At 33.4% G+C, this 20299-nt stretch overlaps 1 protein-coding gene across 1 annotated transcript in view; it reads left to right on the top strand.

The window, feature by feature from the left end:
* The first annotated feature begins 2223 nt into the window (after positions 1-2223).
* Positions 2224-20299, top strand: part of LOC142318437 (uncharacterized) — a 39553-nt gene continuing 21477 nt past the window's right edge. The window contains exons 1-4 of the mRNA XM_075355024.1: positions 2224-2413; positions 10080-10214; positions 16051-16194; positions 16385-16507. Coding sequence (XP_075211139.1) covers positions 2299-2413; positions 10080-10214; positions 16051-16194; positions 16385-16507 — 517 coding nt within the window. The 5' untranslated portion in view covers positions 2224-2298. The remainder of the gene's footprint in view (positions 2414-10079; positions 10215-16050; positions 16195-16384; positions 16508-20299) is intronic.

The raw sequence follows: 20299 nt of genomic DNA, 5'->3' as shown, positions 1-20299 counted from the left end.
CCCTGAATCCATTTTGACTAGTTTTAGTGTGACATCTGTACGTATGTACATATGTACGTATCTCACATAACTAAATAACAATTAGTCGTAAGATATTGAAATTTTGGGTTTAGGATTGCTGTAACATCTAGTTGTGCATCTCCTCTTTTGATTGTAATTGACTGAACCAAAAGTGTCCAGAAATGCCCAAAATCCAAAACAATTTGGATTTTGAACTTTTTTTTAACTGCTGTAATAAGCCCTCATTGAGAGCTTTTCAACGATATATCATAAGTGGTACTTATTTTCATTGGTTCCAGAGTTATAGCCAAATAAAATTTTAATTAATGAAATATTTTGATCTTGCAAGGGTTGGCTCATCGGTTCAAATCAAATTTCATCTCCTTTTTTTTACTTTTGTTTAATTTTTATTTAAATGTATTGATTTATTAATAATTATTAACCTGTGATTGTAAAAGAAGTTTTACAGTAAATAATTATTCAATAATTACAATAAAATAAAATTATGAAAAAAATCAGAAGTTAAAAAAAGTTTTATGTACTTTTAAAAATGTGTATATGTAATTTAATAGGCATTATTATACATACGTTTGTATGTAAGGTCAAAATTAACATTTGTAACCATTATAGAGTTCTTTAAATGGAATAGTTTAATTACAAATATTATTAACTTTTATTTATACAACACACCAGAAATCTGAAACTTTTGTTAATCAGTAACTCACAAAGTTACAAATAATACTAATCTAGTAATGCTAGTAATAAAGGACTTTTACTCTATCCTAATATTTTATATAAGATTGTTGAATTAATAATTGTATAAATATTTGATGTTAATAAAAACTAATATTTTAGCAATTGTATAACTCTTCACTTTATTAAAGAATTGGAGGATCGTACCTCACTTTCAAAAGAAATAAGTTTAAATGAAGTGCAGCAAAAAATTTGTACATGTAATTTAATAAGCGCACAAGGAAGTCATGTGGTGTCCATTTCAAATTTTTTATTTTTTATTTTAATAATTTTAATGTTTTTATACTTCCTTTAATAAATAATAAAATTTTATTTTGGAATTTTTATATATTTTAATTTTATTACTTTAATTTTTAATTTTGAGTTTAATATGTAATTTAACATTAAATATTTCACAAAAATGAAAATAGAAATTGTATGAAAAAATAAGGTGAGTGTCATTTTATTTTATTCGATCTGTACTTGGGTGGATCAAGTTGAATCTATTTTATATATATATATATATATATATATATATATACATACTGTGTGTGTTTTGTGTGTGTATACACTCACATAAACTTGCTGTTTTCTACTAGTACCAAAACAATGAATTTACATATTAAGATACATTTTTACTTTCATCGGCATGCCAACCCCACCAAAACAGTCAGCCTTTTAAGGTAGCTCTTGAACTTATCAATGTGATTATGAGGCACTTTTTACACATTCTTTCAGTTTATGATATTATTGATACAAAAAAATATTTGTCTAGTTAATAAAAATTTAAAGAGTTTTAAGTTTTCTGTGTTTTTGTGGTAAATGCTTTTGCAATGCACTGATTTTTTTATGGGATGACAGAGTTCAATAAATAATGTATTAAAGCTTTATAATTTTTTAAAAATAAAATGTATTTTCACAATTATGAGATGCAAATAATAATGTCATGAAGATGTTTTTAATCAAACAAGACCTCTTCATTTTTATTATAATGTTTTATTTTCTCTTTGATCATATGCATTGAAATAGTTTAGATCAATGCAATGTAGGATTTTTTGTGGCTATATTTTTGTTTGTAATTTCATATCATTTAAATTTTACGTCAACGTTTTTATTTGTATAAAATTATTTTTATATAATTTTCAATAAAAAATGAAATAATGGCACTGATTATTTAACTAATGATAATTAAGTACTTAGGTTGTAAATAATTTTCTTTTATTCCATTAATAAATAGAAACTACTTACTAACAACTATGAAAAAAGAAAATACACTAGAAAAAGATGGTTTTTTTTCAGATATGAAACCTAACTGAATTGAATAAATTGCTATTTTAAAGGATGTCAAATATAATTTCCTGTTCCATTTATACATCTTATCAAGTTTCTAGAATTAATACTACAGTTATGACCTTTACTAACAATAAAAATTTGTTTTCCTGTTAAAATAACAAAACATTTTTTAAACAGGAAACTTTTGACATTTTATAACTAGTTTCATTTGGTTCTTCTTATGAGGGAAGTTATTCATACAAAATATTTCTACATAAAATTACAAATTATAAAATGTGTGATCATCACTTTAAAAAAAATACTTGTAAATTTAATACAACATTTGTCATGATTACTACAGTAGTTTTATTTTCAATCTTTAACTTCATTTATGGAGTCAATGTAGAAGGTAATGTACTAAATAATATAAGATATTGCAAGCATGTATTAAATTTCACTTACTTTTTCGTTTTTCTTGTTAAATGATGGCTTTTTATTTATTGTATATTAAACTTCTTATTTTATTGACATTCATTTATCAAATAATAATAAAGTGGTAGTAGTAATAAAAGACAGCAATAACAGTATTCATACTAAACACTTATGTAAAAAGCAGAAAATATAAGAAAAGTGTAAGTTTTTGGACAAAATTTTGATTATTTATAAACTATATTTCTACCAATATTTTTTTCTTACAATTACAAGAAGATTGTGAACACAATCTAGCTTAAAATTACTTGATTGTAGAAAGTATTTATTGAAATCACTGTGGCAGAGAGTGACATCACTACCATCTGGAGATTTGTGGTTTGAGTCCCAGACATGTATGGCATTTTAAATACACAAGAAAAAGTAATTATCATCCACTACTGCAACTGCTATTGGGTGTTAATTTGTAGTCATTGAGTATATAAATTACTAAAAACAGGAATGATCTGAACCACACATGTACATCCTTTTCTGCTCCTCATCACTGTGGATGTTAATCAAGACTTGCCATCTTTTTCTCACAATTCAGCACTCTTCCTTCTCCACCATCTTCTATGAAACATTTCTTCTGTTCACTCCTCCTTTACACAAACTTTGTACCTGACATAAGTTCTATCTTGCAGTTGCCTTCCTTTCATGTTCTTAAGAAGTCTCATATCTATCATTCTTACATATTATGCAAATGATCTTGAACTACTTTTCTGAAGATTTTTGCTATTTCATGTTCAACACATTCCTAAACTCTTTTATACATATCATTTACTATAACTACATCATAAAGATATACTAGGTTACTATTCCTATTATTATTTATTTCATTAACCATTTCCAGTTTCATTATAATGATTTCCTCTGATTATTAAAATATTTTTGTCTTTATCTATTTCTGCTTCTTTCACAGTTAGCAAGATAGTACAGGTTTAAAAAATAATGAGATTTATTTTTATCTCCAGATATTTTTTTGTATTTATGTAAGTATATTAATAAAATAATTTATGATTGAAAAAGTAGTAATATATTGAATTCTTGATTTGTAATCAGTACAAAAACGTTACTCTAAGTTTATTGGTATTTTAATAACATAAATTAGATTCAATCATTAGAAGCATTAAGTATATTTTTAAATAAAAAAGAATTCCATTGAAAAATGTACAACGCATAAAACATTACATAAGATTTTTTTTTCGGGTGAGGGTGAATTATTATGAAATTTTATTGTAATATTATTATTAGACTTTAAATAAACCTAAAATGATCTTAAAAAATTCCAAAAATCAATATTTTTAGATTTTGATCGGCTCCCTTACTCACAATATTGCCCCCAAAATATTATTTCTTTTTGAGTTGTTTGAACTACTACTATGCCTAGGAAAACAAAAAAAAATTGGTTAGAAAATAGGCAATAAATAAAATAATAGTTTTTTCAAATATTGGGGAAGGGGGAAAATTAAAGGGCAAATAATTTTTTAAAATGGTAACATAAGCATGTACCCTTATACTGAGCTTAATTTAAGGTGGGGTTATATTTGCAAAATTTTAAGAAAATTGACTCCAAAGAAATTACCTACTTCATCACCCCTGGAGATATTGACCCCAAAATTTTACCTAAAAACTCCTTCATATGCTCGAGACTCTGTACCAAATTTGATCAAAATTGGTTACTCAGTCAAAAATTATTAAACTTCAAACACATCAACATAAGTACATATGTATGAATATTATCCCCTGTTTTTTTTTAACTTTTTGAGTCCCTGGATTGTAATATATCTTACATGTAGAGAAATGGAAAAAGGTCATACCCAATTTTTTACTAATTACCATATTTTCCTTTTGACAGCATAGCCCTAGATCTATGCCAGAAAAGAAATAGGAAATTAACATTTTAAAATGATTGAAAATATTTAGCATATAGCGCTGGAATTTTTAAACAGTTATTAATAATCTTCAAACTGCTTTGGTATCACTCTTTATAGAAATTATAATTGTAAGCAGTTTATAAAAAAAATAAGAGGACATTTAATATAACAAAATTACACAAAAAATGTTTTCATAGATATAAACAAAGAGGAGTAACAGAATTAATCTTCCTGATATTTTTAAGCTTTTTATTCAATAAATTTAATTTATCTGGAAAAAAGTAACTCTTCTCCCTTCAAAAGCTTTATGGTTTGTTTCTTACATATTAATTCTTTAATATTAACAATAATAAAAATAATTGAATCTATTGACATTTTTTTATACATTTATTATTTTTAAATTTTTTCAAAATTTAATTTTTTTTATTAATGTTATTTCCATTTAGAAATATTATTCTTGTTGACATGATTTAGTTTTAGTTTTGAAGAATAATTTAACTGAATTCAGTGCAATATACATGTATTAAGGTTGTTGTATTGACGTAGGTCCAAGTCTGTTCTGTTGTTCATGTTTTCTCAACCCTCAACAATGAATAGTGGAAGGAGGTGACAAGATATAAGGGTGTCTGGAATAAATGAAAAAAATTAATGTCTAAATGGTGTCTGAAATGTAAGAGTAGACCTCATAGACACAATACCATGTTGACATGACAAATTGCTATCTGACAGGGCCTAATACAAGTACTGATTTTTAAAAAAAATATATATATATATATACATAATACTTTTGTAGATTAGAAGCTTTTGAAATGTGGTGCTATAGGAGAATGTTAAAAATCAGATGGGTGGATAAAGTGACAAATGAAGAGGTATTGCGGCAAATAGATGAAGAAAGAAGCATTTGGAAAAATATAGTTAAAAGAAGAGACAGACTTATAGGCCACATACTAAGGCATCCTGGAATAGTCGCTTTAATATTGGAAGGACAGGTAGAAGGAAAAAATTGTGTAAGCAGGCCACGTTTGGAGTATGTAAAACAAATTGTTGGGGATGTAGGATGTAGAGGGTATACTGAAATGAAACGACTAGCACTAGATAGGGAATCTTGGAGAGCTGCATCAAACCAGTCAAATGACTGAAGACAAAAAAAAAAAAAAAATACTTTTGTAAAAGGAATTCTTTTAAATACCATACTCTTCTGTAGCAATACAAATTAATTTATATTTTATAGATCAATCCTAAGTACAGAACAATTGAAATAGGATTACTTACCTTATTTCATTACATAACAGAAGTGCTTTCGCAAATTTGATTCGCATCATCAGCTGCATACGTTATATATATATATTACAAAACCATCAAAAACTTGCATTCTTTTATTTAAATTAAAAATTTTAAATTATTATCCCAGCAGTATAAAAAAACATAAAATATAAATTAAAAAAATATAAAAAATTTGTTTAACATTACAAAGATGTTTTACCCAAAATCTGTGTAGCTGATCGATTCCAGGTGGTGTCCTTTTTTTATTTTATTGGATGTGTGCTTTTATTGCTTTTGGGTTATGACTAGATCTTACATGATTTGCCCCTCTTGCTTGGCTTCCACATATTTTATCCATTTGCTTTTTTGTTGCACCCCTTTGGGCTGCTTCATAGTTCTTGCCAGAATTGTAATGTATCTTTCTTATCCATTTCCAACTTCAGCTTTTAGCATCCCATTTTCTACTGTACAAAAACTACATTGATTTGTTTGAAAGTGTTGGTTTGTATCTTGTAACGATTTTATACTCAATGATTTCATGACTCTGTTCACATCTTCTACCCATTTTGTGAGTTCTTTTCTGTTAACAAATTTAATTAGGGAGAGCCTGTGACGTTTCCTACTTTCTTCAATATAGGAAACACAACAACGCTCTGCCATTCAGGATATTCGGAGAACATTCCCAATATTTCCCTCACTTCTGAAGAGCTGGTCACGCTCATCCAGGACTAGAGAGGGCTCAAGGACTACACTGGCAGTGACCACTAATACATCTTGATTAGAGTCCTTGGGAGTACCTGGGGCCCCATGGCTGGTGAATAATACATCATCAATAATCGACGGAAAGAAATTTATAGAAAAGATCTCCTCAGTGGTGGTAGCCCCTGGGAACATCACCACCGGTGAAAGGGGGTCTCCGCTGGCACTGAAGCAGTGATTAGTTCACCATGCGGCTGATAGCTTCTGCAAGTGACGCCTCCATGCTCCAGAGGAAGCGAGACACCTGAAGTGACTCATATACTGATGGACACTGGAGATTGCGGGGTTGCAGCGAGGCAAGTGGGGCAACGTGGCAGGAATAACAAGAACGGGAACGCCAGGTTGGCTGAGCAAAAAGCGGTGAAGAAGTGGTTCCGTCAGACAATCAACGTGAGCAAGGCACGTTGCTGGCAAGTATTGACTTTCATCAATTCTTGCAGATCCTTGGCAACCTTGGTCGGAGACCTTTGGGGGCTGGGTTACAAGACAGTGACCCCGCGACGAGGGTCTCGTGGTCACCAGCTCCACTAGACGAGGCTGAAGTGGAGGAAATCGTTAAGACGTTCTCGGCCCACTCGGTTCGTATTGAACGGTGACTTAGGTGATTTTCCGCTCTACTCGATGGAGAAGCTGGAGATAGTTCTACAATTGCTGAAGGTTAGAAAGCCCCTACTCCCGGCTGCACACCGGACAGGATCCTGAAGCTGGGGGAACGATGCAGAGCCCTCTGCTTCTAAACAAGTACAATGCATGTCTAAAACCTAGGACCTTCAGCGCCAGATGGAAGACTGCGCAAGTTGTGCTGACCCTCAAGAGCAAAGGAGACACGGAATGTCTCCTACCACTCATTGTGCATTCTGGACATAGCTAGGAAGGTATTGGAGAAGCTCTTAAGGGTGAGAGTGGTTGCGGTGATGAATCAGGCAGGTATGGGGTATGTGGCAGGTTGGTCGACTCTAGATGCAGTACAAGAGGATGTTGAGGCAATGCAGCTAGCAGAGGACCACTATCATTTTTCACTCCGTGTGGTCCTTCTCCTCACGTTGGACGTGAAAAATGCATTCAACTCTGCACGGTAGAGTGATATACTTCGTGCCCTGAAGCATTCTGTCGACCTGCCTTGATACCTATTCAGAATGGTGGATGCATACCTGAGTTACTGCAGTCTTCTCTACGAGGCTACGGGTCAAACCACAATCACGTCGAGTAGGGCGCAAGCTTACTGAGGCTGAAAATCCGGAAAAGTCAGCCATTGGTTGGGTATGCTAACGATGTTGCACTACTTGGTGCAGACCGCGACATGGAGCGTGTCCATCTGAGGCTCAGCCGAGCGGTGTATAGGTTCAGTGCCTGGCTGGACAACGATGGGTTATCTCTAGATGAAGATCATGGTTCTAACAAAGAAGTGTATTGACATCCTCTTCCCGTTGCGGGTCAGGACGGAGTTGCCAGTCAATCATCATACCGATATGTTGATTGACTGGAAACTCAGCTTTGCTGAGCAGTTGTTTACTTTGTCATCAATGTGGAAGAGAAGTGTGTTGCATCTTCCTGTGTATAAATTGGCCAAATTCCAGAATTTAATGAAATACTTTACCGTGGATAACAAAATTTATTCCTATTGTGATGTTAATTAGCTGATGTTTGGTTAATACACATGCTATAGATAATTGAAGTTTATTTACAGACTTCTAAATAAAGCTTAAAGACACTCAAATAACCTTTCCTCTATGCTGGAAGCTCATGCTGTTAGAGTGAAGGAAACATGAAAATATGTCACTTACTTGGAAAGGTGTGATGAACGCTTATGGTGAGTCTGTAATCACCTGTAATGTAATAATGACCTGAACGTTATTGCGCTTCTTCTCAGTCCATAGAATGATTTAAAAAAAATCTGTTTCTTGGGTTATGGGACAGTCATGCTACCAGTTAACATTTTTTAGTTAAAGACTGCAGAAAGAGATAATTTTATTACAGGAGAGTAGATAGATGTAAGTACTCAAATATTCCAGTTGAAATTCACTGAGTAAATTTGCATATAAAACTAGGACTAATGAAGAATTTTGTGAAAGCATTATATAAATTTGCTTAAAGCTATAGAATTTAATTAGGTTTTTCCACGATTAAGTGATGTTGAATTGAAAGAGAATACTTTCTGGGCCTGAAATCAAAAAATATGCGACCACGTATTTGATAGCAAATTGAATTCTAAGCAATTATCAACATGAAGATCATTTAAAGAGAAAGAAAAAAGCTGAAAATAGTGGTCACTTAATAGTAAATCTTAGTAAAATAAAAAAAAATATGTGGACAATATCATGGAAAATTTATTTTTCACACTCATCTTGGCTTCTTCCCGTCAAATTTGGGTGCTGTGAACAGTGACCCACATGAAAAGTTCCATCAATATATTGCAAGTAAAGTAGAAAACGCACTGCATTATCAAGGCAGATGGGATGGATCTGTCACAATGAGTGTCTACAGCTGGATTTAGAAAAAAGATTTCTCAGTACTTAACATAAAGGAAAAAATAATTTTTTCATTAAATAAAAAATAATTTCTGCAAAATACAAGTACAGATTTACATTTGAGTTATTTCTGAAATGATGGTTATGGTAAAGAAATATTGAAATATATGATAAAGGTAAATATAGAAAAAAAGAAATATATGATAAAGAAAAGTGATTTTGTAGGTTATATTGCCATAACTTAGGTAACATAAGGTCATGAGATCATAAAGTTAAATTTTTTCTGTCATTTTTGAAGGTTCATAACTAATAATATGCAGGTGCTGGAGGAAAACAGTTTTCATTTTAAAATTCACCATAAAAAGTAGATTTGTGTGCATCTACTTTTGTTTCAGCTTCAAATGTTTTCTTTTAATTTACAGACTAGTGGTATTATTACACAAGCAGTGGTTTAAAAATATACCAAGCTGTAATACCAATCTTGTAACTTTGAAAGGACAAATGATTGAGAAATTACATAAACACCAAATTTAAAGAAAAATTTTATTATTTGTGTTATCTGATGAAAAGTTGGGTAGGGGAGTGTACTTTGCACAGGCAAGAGTGAGCAACAAGCATACCCTACACAATTACAGTTAGACAGTGACCATACAAAAGGCAGTTCAGTATGTACTGTGACTATCAATCTGTTACTCATTTGTCAAAAGGACATAATTGGGTTTTCAAAGGTGAATCTTGACATCAAAATATTGGTATCTGGAAAAAGCAGACCAGTGATTGATGGACATAAGAAATCTACTGTATAAGAAATGTTCAGTATATTTTTCATAAAAATGTTCAGCTTTCTGTCTGAACTATCTCAAGAAACTTACTATTGTATCATATACACAAGTCAAATTATTGATTTGGGCATAGCCCAGAGTTACCATAGAGAAGAGAGATGTATTTACTGAAAAATACTTAAATATCTACTTAAAAAATTGAGATAATCTCAATTACACAATAATAGAACTGATTGCAGTTAAATGTGAACATACTTGAATCACGATTTTAAATAATTTAAAACCATACCATAATTTAACAACTTTTTTAATTTTTAAGATTTTATTCAACATTTGTTTTAAAATGTACCTATGTAATGTGTCTTAAAGTGCCTATATAAAAATCTTAATTTTTAATTAATGTGTCTAAAAATTAAATTATCAATGAATTTAATATAATTATTAATTTTGTTTTTCAGAAAGACATTTAATTAAAACAAAAGGAATAAATGGTTCCAACTGTTTTCTTTGTAAAAATGGCAATTGTATCAACCATGACAAAGTGTGTGATACAGTTAACAATTGTTATGACAATTCTGATGAGGAAATGTGCAGTAAGTTAAATTTTAAACTTGTAAACTTTATGATGAAATTTGCACACTGAATTACAGTGTGATGATTTGATAGAAATTTTGTGAATTTTGTAATATTCAATTTATTTTCTACATTTAGTACTGGTTATCTTTCTTGGCTTCATTCTTTTATTTCTTATGACACTAGTTACATTGTAAGAGTTCTTAATTGATAGAAGAATATCTGACAGTTGGTTGGCTTTGATGAGAATCATGTGGTGGCTTCATGAGATCATTGTCTTTTGGTTTTCCTCTTGTAAGTGAGTTCTGGAGCATCCCTATACACATACCACAGTAATCTGCAAGCATTGCTTCATTCCAATGGCCCTGATATATTTGTTCCATTATAGAAATATCCTGATGGAATCTTTCTCTGTGTTCATCACTGACAACTCCACAACTAGAGGGAAAAAGTCCAGTTGTGAATGGAGAAAATGAATTTTAAGGAACATGTTGCATCTGAGTTGATGATATTTTTGCAGAAGTACTGTCACCAACTGACTAGTTTTCATCTCTTTTGTTGCATGAATAGCCTCTTTTAAGGGTTTCTGAGCTTCCTTTTCTTTCCCCTCCATAATTCGGTCAAACACAGGATCGTTTACAAGTTGTCAAATTTGTGGCCCAACAAAAATACCTTCCTTGACTTTTGCATCACTTAATGTAGGAAATCTGTCTCTTAAGAACTTAAAGGCCTGTCCAAACTCAGTTCATATTTTTGACAAAATATTTCATCAAACCCTTTATAAGAAGGGGTGGAAGAAGAACATCTTTTGGGTCCACGAGAGACTCAGCAATGATTTTTTTTTTGCTAAAGTTACAATTTCTTGCAGCCCAGTCTGCTTGAATATAATGTGATTTCCTATCCCTACTGTTCCACATACATAAAAAGTAGCAGTATTTAGTGTACCTCAGTAGTAAACTTAAAACGCATCCAGTTCAAGAATCTATTCTGAACACTCTCAACCAGATCAGAGGTAAAACTCGTGTATTATTCCACATCGCGGTCTAGTACTCCAAGCGACTCCTCACCAAAGATTTGTACAGCAGGTTACAAGTGGAAATAGTGTTAAACCGTCCACAGATCCAAAGGACAAGACCAAGGTCCCGGCGAGCTTTATTCACAATCAGAGTAACATATTCGTGATAATACAATTTCAAATGTCCATCGACAATGGGAGCTGGAGCCCTCATAGAGTTAGACATCTGTCGAGAAATATATTTCCAAAAACTTTTCGGATTAGAACAAAGGTCAGATTCACATTTCCGAACTCAACCACGTTGACGTCCGGTAATGCGTACTTAACATCTCTACGCAGCCGAGAAAATAAGAAATAATCATCTGACAAACCAGAAAATTTAAACCTGCGATAAGCGGCCTTCTTCCTCTTGAGAAGATTAACTATGTTTCTATTGAACCAAGGTGGAAATTTGGTTGACTTAGGACGAAAGGCAGGAACATGTTTATCAATCGCTGCAGTAATTATTTTCTGTAAACCCAGAACCGATTCTTCCAGATCGTCGATTAAGAGAATATTACACCAATCAGCAAACCTCACCTCATCATACAACGCACGATAGTCACCACAATCATAGCGAAAAAACCAGGATCGTTTCCGCTACATCAACGGTTGCGACTTCAAGGAATCCAATTTCAAATGGAGGATGGAACTTATCAGGGTAAACAAGAGCCTCAACATCCCTAGTGAAAGTCCTACAGTTAGTCAAAATCAAATCCAAACCGTTATTGTAGAAGGAAGGATTCGTTGTTCGTGTGTAAAAATGTCTTAAGTTCATCATGTTAACAAAATCAAAAACCAATCGTGCCTTACATTCAGCATAAAACCCAATATCTGCAGGAAGACTTCTAGTCGACCAGCATATTCCAGATACATTAAAATCGCCCACAATACAAATATCAAAACATAAAATATCTACGTGTTTAAACAGAAAATCAAAATACTGGTCGAGGAGTCCTGAAGCTAAAAACGGAGCAACATACATAACACAAACCAACAAATTCTTCATGCTTGGTCGAATTAGCTCAATCCACACAGCTTCAGAAAATGTCTCGAGGTCCTTCCTCCTCGTACACCTATTGCTTGACTTTACGAGAATAGCCGAACCATCGCCACGCTGAAGTAAAGAAGCAGCATAATCCCGGTCAGCCCGAAAAATATGGTAACTGTTTGGAAACAGATTGACATCATAGTGTCATCACTGAGCCAAGTCTCGGTCAAAGTAACCACGTCGAAGTGAAAATCAATCAAGGACGCGAAAATTTCATCCTGTTTAGTCCGCAGACCACGAACATTCTGGTAGATCATCTTCAATTTATCCATTGCTACCAAGCTGCAATCCATCCTCCCGTGGATCTTTATCTACAAACACTGCATTAGGCCTCAACGGACCATAAAATGGAGCCAACAGCATACCAGACTTCTGGACGAACTAAGCTGTCAAAATCAGAAGCACAAACTTCAATTCGAAACGAGTTATACGAATCGTACCTAGTCTTCAGACGAATATGTTTAAGATTTTGAAAGTTGTGTTTTTCAAGCAACTTTGTGATATCACCAACCCCGGTTGAAGAGTTAAATCTCGAAACAAAAAGCGCTTTAGTTTTGGGCTCAACCAAATTGGAGCATACGTCGCCTTTCCCAAAAACAGCTTTTTGAGACCTCACCCTTCTCTTAGGGTTAGACGGAGCAATGGAACCCTCAAGAACAGACTTTACTTTGCGGTCTTTACGTTTCTCAGAGCCAACAACAGTCCAAGCAGTCTTCTTAGCCACATCATCATGCGAGGCTGCAGTTAAAACATCATTCACAGGGTTAGTGGATTTATTTACAATGTCAACTTTAGCAGAAGTAAACACCTTAGCATTGTCAAAATTCATATGCGAAGCGTTACCGGAGGATCTCACGCATTCTGAATATACCCAGTATCAAAACTCTCCACTTGTATGATGCTGCCATTCCTCTTAGCCGCATTAACTACAGAAGCAGCACAGTGAGATGGCAAGGAAAGGTTAATATTATCCGAAGAGGTAGAAAATTCATTACTAGCAACGAGGTCTAACCGGATCAGAAATAAGGTTAACAGGCAAAAGAGAAGAAGAACTAGAAGAAAGAATATCCTTGTGTAAATTTCCACCTTGAATAACCATCTCACTGATGACTATACTTCTTATTTCATTAATCGAAGATTTTAATTCGGAAATTTCATATCGAAGTTGTTTAATTTCAAACTTTACATCATTAAGTTCAGACTGAGAATTATTTCTAGAACTCCTTCGTCAACAGCAGACCATAGAGATTGAAGTAAATCCTTATCAGCAATGATACCACTCTGCTTACAACAGTTAATATAATTTATTCTCCTCAGCCGAAAGTCCTAAATATTTTTGATGATATCAAATTTTGCACACCTCACAACGAAATTACTTCTGTTTCCCAAAGAAAATTTCATCACATAGAGGACAACGATCCGCGCTGCCTGTCATCGTGACCCACGTATGGACCAGAAAATTAATGAAAATCTCTTAAAAGAGTTAAAAGACCCAAATTTTACACTTCCGTAAAATAATAAAGAGAAATAATAAACATAAAAAAAGTAAACAAACGGATAAACAGTCCTTAGCAACCAGCAAAATCATCAAAATATTGCAAAGAATATTCTTAAATACATAAGCATGACACAAAATTTATTATTATTATTAATAATAATTTATTTATTTATTTTGTTTTTTTATGCAACAGAACAGCTTTACAAAGTCTTCATATGTTGCACGTATTACATAAAAATATATACAATAGTTACAATATCCTTAAAACAGTTATAAGTAACAATTCACATATAAATTGAAAATACATTATTTAAATACATAAATATCGGAATACAATACTAATAATAAATTATAAATTCACAGCAATGAAAATAATAATTAAAGTTTCAAGTCACTATTTAAAAAAAGTTTACAAAAATACATAAAGTTCGTTCAAGAGACGAACTTTCGGCAAGAAAATCAGACCATCGCCTTTACCATCTTATAAATCAATATATATATATATAATATATAATAATAAATGCAAGTTATGAGTCTGTGCATAATCATAAAAATAATATTAATAAAATGCTCCAAACAATTTTAGCAATAATAATCAACTTAATATCACATACAACATTATCAGATGATTATTTCTTATTTTCTCGGCTGCGTAGAGATGTTAAGTACGCATTACTGGATGCCAAAGTGGTTGAGTTCGGAAATGTGAAGCTGACCTTTGTTCTAATCCGAGGATTTTTTGGAAATATATTTCTCGACAGATGTCTAACTCTATGAGGGCTCCAGCTCCCATTGTCGATGGACATTTGAAATTGTATTATCACGAATATGTTACTCTGATTGTGAATAAAGCACGCCGGGACCTTGGTCTTGTCCTTTGGATTTGTGGACGGTTTAACACTATTTCCACTTGTAACCTGCTGTACAAATCTTTGGTGAGGAGTCGCTTGGAGTACTAGACCGCGATGTGGGATAATACACGAGTTTTACCTCTGATCTGGTTGTGAGTGTTCAGAATAGATTCTTGAACTGGATGCGTTTTAAGTTTAGAGATTGTTTTGTTGACGCTAGTAGAGAAGATATGTTGAGGCGATTAGACCTTTCCAGATTGTCTGATAGTAGAACGTACTTTGACTTGGTTTTCTTTTATAAAGCTCTACACAATAAACTTCCGACGCATTACCACCAAGTCATCTTACGAAATCGGGCCAGGTCAATGAGGTTTTTTAGACAATTTGTGACACCGGTTGGTTCTACCGCGTCTCCGATTGAGCGGTGTACCAGCGTTGCAGTGGCGTTCAGGATAAGGTAAGCTTTTGGGAAGATGAGAAAACCTTCATTAAAAGTTTGAGAGGGTTACATAGCGATGGATTTTTATCCTTAGAAGTGTAATACTAAAGGCGAAACGTGAAAATTAGTTAAAAAATTCTTAAGCCTGTTCTTTGACTTTCTTCGAAATTATAACCCTGGTAGTAATGCTCACGTTTATGATTTTGAAATTATTGTTATTTTTAAAAGATTATTACTTATAAATTATTGTTATATTTGAAATGTATTAGTGTTAATATTTTGTATGTTTTCATCTATGTGTTTTTATTATCACTTCATAACTACCATATTTAAAATTCTAATTATTTTTTTTGTTGTATTTGAATATATAATTGTTATTATTGTATTTTAAATATTGTATTTTTAATTTATATGTCAATTGTTGACTTGTAGCTATTGTTATGATATTGTGATTGTTCTATATGATTTTGTGTAATATTGTGCAACATAAAAGGTTTTATGTAGTTGTTCTGTAGCACGAACAAAAGAAATAAACAAACAAATTGTTTTTATTTAATTACTATATTATTAATTATTTCATTTGGGTTTGTAATTAAGTAATGACTGAAAACTTTTGCTGAACTTATTACATGATACATAATTGGTTTTCAAGAATTTAACCATTTTTATGAAACAATAATTTCATGATTAAGCAATTATTTATTGAGAGACATATCTGGAGTTGAGCTTTTAACATTAGACATCATCCAACAGATAAAAAGAGCAATACTGGAAGCCTTAAATAGTGAGGTTCTGAAAATGATCTTGACTTTCAAAACTGAACCGTAACAAATGGTTAATTATTATATGAATTTAGTAAAAAAAAGTCCAACTTATTTTTATATATGAATGTTATATTGAAATACAGCCGTGTTTCATATTATTCCTACATTATTAATCTTGTATAAATTTTTCTCTTCTCAGATAGTGGTAAATGTGACGAGATTAGCAATAATAACTCAACCATTTTATTTAAGTGCAAAAGTGGTGAGTGCATAAATAGACTGTTTCTTTGCAATGGCAAGGATGATTGTGCTGATGGATCTGAGGAAGATGTGGAACTCTGTAGTAAGTTATCAATTTTTATTTTAATATTTAATTCTTGCTAGCCTACTTTTACCAAGTGAAGACTGAACTTTGTATGAGTGTTTATGTGCGTTTGTGCATGTAGTATTCACATAACATGTGTGTGCATGTAGGAAGATTGATTGTTAGTTATTTCTGATAATATTAACCTTAATTTTACCTTTGTTTACAGGCAGAAATTATTGTCCTATGGATATGTTTAGATGTGCAGGAGGTCAGTGCATTCATATTGAAAGTAAGTGCAATGTAATTCCTGACTGCTTTGACGAAACTGATGAATTTATTGAAGTTTGTGGTAAGCTATCATATTATATTTTGTCATAATTAATGAATAATAGTTATAAATTCTGGAAGTTATTATGATTTTAAGCCTAATTTTAAATTTCATTCTATTTTAGTATTAATATGTATGAGTAAACACTGTTTTTTCAGTTACAATTGTTTCAGTGTTTAATCTATTTTTTTATTCTTTATATAAATGAAAAATTTCAACATATTTGCTACATACTACAATTTAAATTATTTACTGTGTATATTCTAACCTTAGCTTCACCTATAGTTTTTACCCACACATTTTGAGCAACTGCATAATTTAAGACCACCTGATTTACAACCACTCTCCAGAAACTAATTAGGTTGTTTATAGCAGGGGGTCTGCTTTTATAACAACCTAGACTCAGGCAGATAAGCTACTGAAATTTGCCTATTGAATCTGAAAGATTACCTGAATCTAGGAGAGTGGATACTCTCCTAACCTAGAGCTCAGTGTCTTTAACGGGAGACACTGAGCTGTCAACAAAAAATCGTGATAGCTTTTATACCTCATTCTGTTTGTCCAAAATAGTGCTGCGCAAAGCATAATCGCCTCGCATACACGTTATACAAAATGTTCATCGTTTTAAAATTTAGACCCCCAGTCGGGATGGACCACCCTGAAGAAGGCATCACACGCCTTCTTAGCGACACTCTGAAAGTGCTCCTTGAATTTAAAATTCTCATCAAAGAGTACAACCAAATACTGTTTCAAAGAAACATAACGAATTGAATGGCCGGTCATGAGGCTACTAGTTTGGCCTCGTGGTAGCGGGCAAACGGCTGTTCAGCAGCGTCATGGTGATCTTCTCATGGCTAAATACCATTTTGTGTTGAGTGTCTCACACCTCTATTCTTTTACATGCTTGAGTTGCCCGGAATTCGACCTCGTCCCGCGAGTGTCCATTGATCAACAGAAACCCACCATTGGCATAAGCGATGACATGACATCCACTAGGCAACCTCATCCGCATAAGAGAGTCAAACTCTACAACCAGAAGCAGAGGGCTCAGCACACTGCCTTGGGGACACCCCTTGGACAGCATTTTACTTACTTCAGTGCCACCATCACGAGCACTACATATCGGTTACAAATGTAACTTTGTAGTACAAAGATACAAGGCAGAACGCCTTTGTAAATACAAGGCAGAGAGCTACCACAAGTTGTTAAATGCCCGGGATATATCCAAAAATATTCCTAGGACATATGCAGAGTTGGGATATGTAACGATGTCAATCATTTTTAAAATTGCTTCCTCTGTACTATTCCCTGATCGAAAACCATACTGGTCTTCCATCGAGAGATTTCGCGTGGCCAACCTTCTATTAATCTGCAAATACAGCACCTTCTGAAATACCTTACCAAGCACTGGCAAAAGCGTCAGAGGTCTGTACGACGAACTCGCGGTGGGATCCTTGTTACCATCTTCAAAAAGAAGCTTAATCATACCTCTTTTCTAACAAACCAAAAAATAGCGAGCAAAAAAGCATTCTATTCAGAACCTTCATTATTGCACTTACTCTTACGTTCAACCAGCAAACAAGGAGTTCCACTGTGATTCCGTCATACCCAGCAGCCTTATGTCTTGCAAAACTGCAAACAACCTGCTGCACTACAGCCTTAGTTATCTCCAAGGAGTTATATCACGACAATGATTGAAGCCCCAACGCAGAGGAGAAGTACTACTCTCCGCGTCGTAAGTATTGATATTCAACAAGACAAAGTGCTCAGAAAAGATAAAGACTGACTTTCACAGATTAAATGTCTATTCGTTCACCCAGACTCAAGTGCAATGCTTTGGATTCAGAGGTTGGCTATAAGCAGCATGCTGCACTAGGAAATAGATCTGTGTTTACAGTAAACCGCTCCATCCTGATGACCCGTGCAAGGATCCATCTGTCTGCGTCAGTTGTCAGAGGAATCATTCAGCATGATCTTTAAATTGTTCAATCTATAAAGAAGAGGTAGCATCTAAGAGATTAAGACCACCCAAAAAGTAAGCTAATTCGAGGCGAAATAAATGGTCAAAAATATATCGCCGAAGTTACTGTCATATGCACAGGCTTTGTCATATCCTGCATCCTCTTTCAAAGCAACGGATGTGATTGCGGAATTAGCACTGGCATTAGCTAGTATGGTTGAACGTATTGTAAAGAACAAACTTGGAAATCGTCCAACCTGAGAAGGTAGTCCAAAACGGGAGAAGAAAACAGCAGCTGTTAAACAAAAGAGTTCGTCTCCTATGGGACAATAAGGACAATAAGATCATTAAGAATCATTTCATTGTAAGTTTCTTTAATATAGATATTTAAAAAAATCTGATGTGGACACCACATGATTTCCTTGTACGCATATTAAATTACATATACATTTTTTTTTTTTTAATGAAAAGTACATAAAATTTTATTTTATTAATAATTCTGATATGTGTTAATAATTTTTTTTATTGTTATTATTGAATTATTATTTATCGTATAATTTTTTTTTACAATCAGAGGTTAATAATTATTAATAAATCAATATATTTAAATTAAAAAAAAAGTTAAAAAAAAAAGGAAAATGAAGTCTGATTCGTCTTTCCTGATAAGATCCAAATATTTCATTAAATAAAATTTTATTTGGCGATAACTATGGAACCAATACAAATAAGTACCGCTAATAATATATCGTTGAAAAGCTCTCAATGAGGGCTTATTACTAAAGTTAAGAAAAAGGCCAAAATCCAAATTGTTTTTGGGTTTTTCTGGACACTTTTTGGTTACTTCTGTTGTGTCGTATAAATAAAAGTTAATAATGTAATTCAATTGTCTGCGATTATCGCAGGAAAAGACGACATCCATCAGTATGACGGGACGACGTGTGCTGAAACCCATAACAATACGCATAGAGGGTGAGGCGGTCCAACCACGGGACACTACCAAGTACTTGGATGTCTGGTTGGACTGCAGTAGGAAATTCACGCCCCACGTTCGTGAGACGGAAGATAAACCTGAACTGTTGGTGAAGAAGCTCAATAGACTACTCGCTAACGTTGGAGGACCCCGGGAATCCAAAAGAAGATTATATGTTCATGTGGTGAACTCGCTATTATTGTACGGGATTCCTGTGTGGGATAGAGCCTTAGAAGTGGGCATAACAGACAAATACTCGAGGGGGTACAGAGGCGTATTGATCTCAAGACCATCTCGGCCTACGCCTCTGTAACAACGGAGGCGGTAGGCGGTAATGGCAGCGACGGGAGTTCCGCTCTGCAGCAACTAGTCAAACAACTTGCTCTAAGATGTAACAGCGAATCAAGAGAGTAAGTACAAGCTGTTTTAATGTGTGATTGGCAATGCAGATGGGATGTGTCCACCAAGGGCAGATGGACACATCGACTGATACCCCGGATCGAGGTGTGGATCGGGAGGAGGTTTGGTGAGACCAAATTCTGACTCACACAGTTCTTAGCAGGGCATGGGATATTTAGGAGCTACCTGTGCGACCGAAGGAGGGCAGAAGATCCGAACTGCCCTTATTGTGAGGATCCTGATACATCCAATCATGTAGTATTGCAGTGTCCAAGATGGGAAGTGCAGCGACGAGGGTGTATCCCAGAAAACAGACTTATCAAAACACAAGATAACAAAGCTGTATGACCTTTCCACTTTAATTAATTTTACCAACACAACTAATTTCTAAAGAAATGTTAAATTTATCAAAACATGTGTGAAGTTCTTGCAATTCTTAAAAACTCAACAAAGTAAATTCATCAATATCTGAGAAAACTAACTT

Source organism: Lycorma delicatula, chromosome 1, assembly GCF_047948215.1.
Source record: "Lycorma delicatula isolate Av1 chromosome 1, ASM4794821v1, whole genome shotgun sequence".
NCBI lineage: Eukaryota > Metazoa > Arthropoda > Insecta > Hemiptera > Fulgoridae > Lycorma > Lycorma delicatula.
The sequence above is the reverse complement of the archived record's forward strand: the minus strand, read 5'-3'. Positions and strand labels throughout refer to the sequence as shown.